This window comes from Thalassophryne amazonica, chromosome 11 (genome assembly GCF_902500255.1).
Source record: "Thalassophryne amazonica chromosome 11, fThaAma1.1, whole genome shotgun sequence".
Taxonomy (NCBI): domain Eukaryota; kingdom Metazoa; phylum Chordata; class Actinopteri; order Batrachoidiformes; family Batrachoididae; genus Thalassophryne; species Thalassophryne amazonica.
This window is the reverse complement of record NC_047113.1, coordinates 49,155,181-49,161,965: the sequence shown is the minus strand read 5'-3', so window position 1 is coordinate 49,161,965 and position 6,785 is coordinate 49,155,181. Positions and strand designations below refer to the sequence as shown.

At 45.5% G+C, this 6,785-nt stretch overlaps 1 protein-coding gene across 1 annotated transcript; it reads right to left on the bottom strand.

Moving 5' to 3' along the window:
- Positions 1 to 2,063, bottom strand: LOC117520242 (D(1) dopamine receptor-like). Its single transcript, XM_034181554.1, is given in 3 exon segments — positions 1 to 151; positions 154 to 1,489; positions 1,689 to 2,063. Coding segments are annotated over 2 exon segments (1,224 nt in total). The 5' UTR covers positions 1,237 to 1,489; positions 1,689 to 2,063; the 3' UTR covers positions 1 to 10.
- Positions 2,064 to 6,785: the final 4,722 nt, after the last annotated feature.

Below are 6,785 nucleotides of genomic sequence, written 5' to 3'. Positions count from 1 at the left end.
TGGTGGGGTGTCACCTTCGTTCTTCCGTGCCGTGAAGACGCGGGGAGCGGTGCCCTAGTTGTGATTCGATTAAACCGGATTCAACAGGAACGCTTGTTCTCTTATAACATGAAGGATGAGTCAGAGGTGTGAGGGAGTCATGACTCATTTCTTGTTCAGACTGACTGTCTCCATGTTCTGACCTCCTGGATAGAGTCGGTGACAGCCCAGCAAGATGGAGAAGGCTTTGCGGAAATCGGCGTTGAAGGCATAGATGATGGGGTTGACGGACGAGTTGGCCCAACCAAACCACACGAACACATCGAACGTGCTGGGGCTGATGCAGGAGAATCCTTCCCCTCCGCTGGACTGTTCGCAGAACGGCACCATGCAGTTGAGGATGAAGAATGGGAGCCAGCAGCATACAAACACCCCCATGATCACAGACAAGGTCTTTAGCACCTTGGTCTCCCTCTTGAATGTCATTCTGAAGGAGCTCTCTGACTCGGTGATGCTGGAGCCTCTGCCCACGCTGTCATGTCTGTTCTTGGCGCTTTCGGCAGCTCGCTCCAGAGCAGAGATCCTCCTGATTTGCCTGTGGGCAATGCGGTAGATCTGGGTGTAGGTGGCCACCATGATGGCTACAGGGATGTAAAAGCTAATGAGAGAGGTGGAAATGGCGTATGTCCTGTTCAGGCTGGAGTCGCAGTTCTCCGGACTGGAATAAACTGTAGCGTTTGCCCCACTGAACGACTTCGCCTGGACTTTGTGCCAGTTGAGTTGCACCGGGATGAAGGAAATGAGGACAGACAGAGTCCAGGCCACACTGATCATCACGTAAGCAACTCTGGGCGTCATCTTCCTCTCGTATCGAAAGGGGCTAGAGATGGCCCAGTAACGGTCCACACTTATCACGCAAAGGTTCAAAATGGAAGCAGTAGAGCACATAATGTCAAAAGCCACCCACGTATCACAGAAGGAGCCAAACGGCCAGAATCCAACAATCTCCGTCACCGCCTTCCACGGCATTACCAGGATGGCCACCAACAGGTCGGACACGGCCAGAGAGATCACAAAATAGTTGGTGACTTTAGATCGCAGGTGGCGGAACTTGGTGACGGCTGCACAAACCAGAGTGTTCCCCAACAAGGTGGTGAGGATGAGCAGGGAGAGGAAACAACCAGTGAGGACACGGCTGGATGGCACCTCGTCCAAAAAGCCGCTGTCGATGACAGTTGTAATGTTCATGAGATCCATCCCTGTGCTCAGTTAAGCCATACTGAAGGCTAGAGTTTCATCACATCCATAGAACTGCATTCCACCAGGCTTCATTCGTTAAATAATGAAGGATAAGACACCTTTCTGATCCGGACATTTGCTCCCTGACCTTGCAAATTAGGTTTGACATGATTTCTGTAGTGGTAATTATTGCCTCGGTGTAATGACATGAGCTTCTATCTCTTGCAGGAGCCAAGCCTCTTTAATTTCAGGATTCAATCCCTTCACAAACCTGGGGATTAAAGAAATTATATAAGATTGGCCATCTGTATCCATTTAGATAATAGACTGATATATCTGCATTAAATACAGCCTGATTATAAATTTTTCTGTATTTTAAATAACAAACCACTAACAATCTAAAATCATAAAACATAAATATAGATGGTCACACCTTTTAATATTTTTTTCTACTTTATTATCTTACTCACAGCAGATGTCTCGTTTTCAAACGATGCTCCATTGCGTCCTGAAGAACTTAATTCCATCCAAATATCTCCAACTCCGACCAAAAAATAAAAATAATAATAACAAAAATACACATATATCGTCCGATCGTGTTGATTTTTGTTATCCTCATATTATTTATTATTTTTTTTGTAGCAGCATTTAAAATGTCAGTGAGCCATCATAGATGTGTGCGTCCTCCCGCAGCCTCCGTGCGCCAAAGCGCGCAGCCTGTGCGCTCCGGCGGCTCCACAGCAGCGCTGTGACGTTTCCCCCATTCAAGAAAAAGTGAAGTAAAGCATGAAAACATGTGACTCCTCCAGCCTTTGCCGACCGAGCCTGCTTTATACTTCCCCGTCTGTGAGAGCAGCAGGTCACTCTGGTCTCTCTGGAAACCTACATGTTACGCAAACCTGTAATTAGCGCTGAAATACAGAAAACAGCCAGAAAGTGGCTTCAATGACGCACTTAAGTCTGCGCTTAGGTGGAGTTTCATTAAATAAAGTGACTCTTAGGCAGCATCAGTCATGCAGGACAGTGGCTCACTGACGCCACCTCATGGTGAAAGACAACAACTGCGTCTATTCCATGTGAAAACAACCGCAGGCTCCAGGTCAGCCTATACAGGGAACTTGTGAACGTTCACACAGCTACTGGACACGTCACAAACTTTAGGACAATATCTCTATCCGTTTTCGAAAATCAAAATTGGATATATTTATTCATTGTCTTTTGATAAATGCATGTTCATTCACCTTTTTACTTCCAGTAATTTGCATATCTATCTACAGCGCATCCGGAAAGTATTCACAACGCTTCACTTATCCCACATCTTCTTATGTTACAGCATTATTCCAAAATGGATTTCCCCTCAACATTCTACACACAATACCCCATAATGACAATGTGGAAAATTTTTTTTTGTTGTTGTTGTTTTTTTTTGTTTGTTTGTTTGTTTTATGATTTTTGCAGATTAAAAAACAACAACTAAGAAATCACATGTACATAAGTATTCACAGCCTTTGCCATGCAGCTCAAAATTGAGCCTAGGTCCACCCTGTTTCCACTGATCATCCTTGAGATGTTTCTGCAGCTTAATTGGAGTCCACCTGGGGAAAATTCAGTTGATTGGACATGATTTGGAAAGACACACCCCTGTCTACATATAAGGTCCCACAGTTGACAGTGCATGTCAGAGCACAAACCAGGCAAGAAGTCAAAGGAATTGCCTGTACATCTCAGAGACAGGATTGTCTCGAGGCACAAACCTGCAGAAGGGTACAGAAACATTTCTGCTGCTTTGAAGGTCCCAGTGAACACAGTGGTTTCCATCATCTGTAAATGGAAGAAGTTTGGATCTTCCAGAACTCTTCCTAGAGCTGGCTGCTCATCTAAACTGAGCGATCGGGGAGAAAGTTCTCAGTCAGGGAGGTGATCAAGAACCCGATGATCACTTTGTCAGCGCTCCACTATTCCTCTGTGGAGAGAGGAGAAACTTCCAAAAGGACAACCATCTCTGCAGCCATCCACCAATCAGGCCTGTATTCACCCTACTGTTGGGAAAGTGTAGTGACACGGACCCACAACAGGGGGCGTAAATGAACGGACAATGAAAGAGTCGAATATGAACACTTTACTGTTGTGAAAGAGCACAACCAAAACACAGAGGATTACAGAATTTATGCAAACAGTCAATCCACAAAGGTGACGTGTGGGCAGGCTCGAGGATAGAAGACGTCTGTCCTGAGAAGAACCGGAACCACACGATTTCCTCCGCCACCGAACCTGGAGAATACTGGAGCCGCCAAGTCCAGAGTCCCCAGGTGGCCACCGTCTCCGAATGTCGGATCTGGTACTGCTGGCGAGGAGCAAAAACAGTATGATGTGGGTGCGTGCATACCCAGTAACAACAATGGTGGGAATACCACCTCCACCTCTAATCCAGAAAACTGGCACGTGCAGTAGTAATGAGTACTTATCAACAGTTTGGCGTGGGGAGCGAAGACGTCAGCTCTCCACGTAACACAAACTCAGCTTCCAGCTGCGAGCACTCACAGAACTGCCTGCAAACAATACAGAAGCAAACACTGTCTGAAAAGACAAAAAAACGACTGAGAAAGTTACCTTCACAGGTAGATGATATCTCGGCAACGAGGTGGAGATGACGTCCGGTTTTTATGGAGTGGAATGATGAAGTGACGATGGGTGACAGCTGTCATGAGATAATGAGTGACAACTGTCACCCCCGGCTGTGTCCGTGGCGGCAGCGCCCTCTCGTGCCTGAAGCCCGCACTTCAGGCAGGGCGCCCTCTGGTGGTGGGCCAGCAGTACCTCCTCTTCTGGCGGCCCACACAACACCTACTGAGGTTTCAAATCTGGCAAAATCTCGCAATATTTCAGCGGGGTCGCTGCTCTGTGAGATGTCAATAACATTGAAAAAATGCATTGAGACTCTCAGATAATGCTAAATTTTAACCGCTGCATTAACATTGCAAGGTAAAACTCTTTGTATATTGTGCCTAAAACCTTTGTGAATGTATTATCTGTGTTTTTAGATGTTGTTATTGTGTTTGTTTTATGTAAACATGTGTGAAGCTCTGGTTGTTTGTCCGTCATTTTCAATGGGAATCGCTGTGAGCTGCAATCGCTACCTGTTTATGGCATTGTGGGGGAAAGTGAAGTTTGCTCTTTAACGTCCTATTTATTGTCCTTTACAACACTGTTTGTCCTGTTTGTTCCAGAGTAATATATACGAGGTCTATTAGACAATAAACCGACCCTTTTATTTAATTTTTTTAACTATATGGATTTGAATGACGTGCGATTCCACCAATCATGCTTGAACCCTCGTGCGCATGCCTGAGTTTTTTCACGCGTGTCGGTGACGTCATTTCCCTGTGGGCAGGCCTTGAGTGAAATGTGGTCCCGCCCTCTCAGCTGAATTCCTTTGTTTCACACGCTGCTCCAGATGGCGCGTGTTGCTTTATCAAAATTTTTTTCTGGACCTGTGAGGAATATCCGAGTGGATACTATTCGAGAAATTAAGCTGGTTTTTGGTAAAAAGTTTAATGGCTGATGAGAGATTATGGGGTGTTTCTGTCGCTGTAAGGACTTCCCACAGAGCGGGACGTCCTGCAGCGCTTCCAGGCGCCGTCGTCGGCCTGTTTCGACCTGAAAACATCCTAATTTAAGGCTTAATTCACCCAGGACGTCGTGAGAGAACAGAGAAGATTCAGAAGAGGCCGGCATGAGGACTTTATGAGGACATTCCACTGTTTAAGGACATTTTTTAATGAAAGACGTGCGCGCAAATTCGCCGAGTCGTCACGGAAACGACTCGGCGAATCTGTGTGCGCCGCGACAGGAAAAACACCTCCGTGTTGAAAACCATTTGTAAAATTCAGGCGGCTTTTGATGGCTTTCAACAAGTGAGTAACAAGAAATTGTTTAACAGCTTGGGCATGTTCCAACTTGCCCGTTAAGGTTTCCAACGGAGGTGTTTTTCCTGTCGCGACCCCCCGCGGTCGGGTCCAGCCCGACATGCGACTCTGCTCGCACGTTCTTTCATTACAAAATGTCCGTTAACAATGGAATGTCCGAATAAACTCCTCATGCCGACTTCTTCTGAAAGTTCTCTGTTCTCTGATGACTTCCTGGGTCAACAGAGCCTGAAATGTGGAAGTTTTCAACTTGAAACGGCGAGACGCTGCCGCCTCGAAGCGCAGATCGCCGTCAGGTGCCGTGGGCCGTCCTTACAGCGACACTACCAGACCAAAATCTCTCATCAGCTGTTAAAATTTTTACCGAAAACCAGCTGAATTTATCGAATGGTGTCCACTCAGTTGTGCCTTACAGCTTTGAAAAAGTTTTGATCAAACAAAGCAGCAGTCTCTGAGCCATTCCTAAACAATGAAAAAATCGACGAGAGGGTGGGCCACTCCTCACTCAAAGACTGCCCACAGGCGAATGACGTAACCGACAGGCGTGAAAAAACTCTTGCATGCCCACGAGGGTTCAAGCATGTCTGATGTAATCACACGTGATTCAAATCCATATGGTTTTTGAAAAAATAATAAGGTTGGATACTTTTCTAATAGACCTCGTATATAAACTGTCTGAAATTTGGTTTGTGTTTATGAAGTTCCGCACAGCTTAAAGAGCTGTCTAAGGACCCCACGGACAAAATTATAGACCTCCACAAGGCTGCGATGGGCTACAGGACAATAGGCAAGCAGTTTGGTGAGAAGGCAACAACTGTTGGTGCAATTATTAGAAAATGGAAGAAACACAAAATGACTGTCAGTCTTCCTTGGTCTGGAGTTCTATGCAAGATCTCACCTCATGGGGTAAGGATGATTCTGAGAAAGCCCAGAACAACTAGATATTCGCAGTCACCGGACTTTGTCTAACGGATTTTTGCTCACATCCGACAAAACATCCTGTCCGATCACAATAGATTTTCATTAAAATCCCCTCGCATGTACTTGACAGAGCAGCCTGGATGTGCCAAGTAACTGTGAAATAAAGTTCAGCACTGACACTCACCGATTCGAGGAAAGTGGGTACAGTATTTACGTGACTAAAAGGCCGGCCATTTATTTTTTTCAAACTGTGCTCAGACCCGGCACCTAAACGAGGCAGGGCATAATTCAAGGCTGATGATAAGCTTTAGGTCAGAGCCCTCTGCATGGCTGTGAACCCTCCCCATATCCTGAACACCTACTAAACAACTAAGACCATAAGGGCTGTGATTTGTTACTTTTACTTTTTCACTCCTTCCTCTCCTGTCATATTTGAATAGTTTTTTTCAGTGCACCCACCAATTACATTTCGATCATGGATCAAATACGTTTGGCAGAAAAGTCCGCAAATATGACCAATTTCACAACATAGAGTAAGAAAAAGACACTCAAATGACCCACAATTCATGGAGGAAAATAGTAGGTACCTTATCATTGGTTTGGAGGCTGAAGATTGCATAAAGAAGTAGAGCTCACTGTGGGACAAATTAATCCAGAAAAAGCCACTGTTCCTGTGGTAAATTGCATAAAGACATGATGGAAACCTTTAAAAGGGTCATG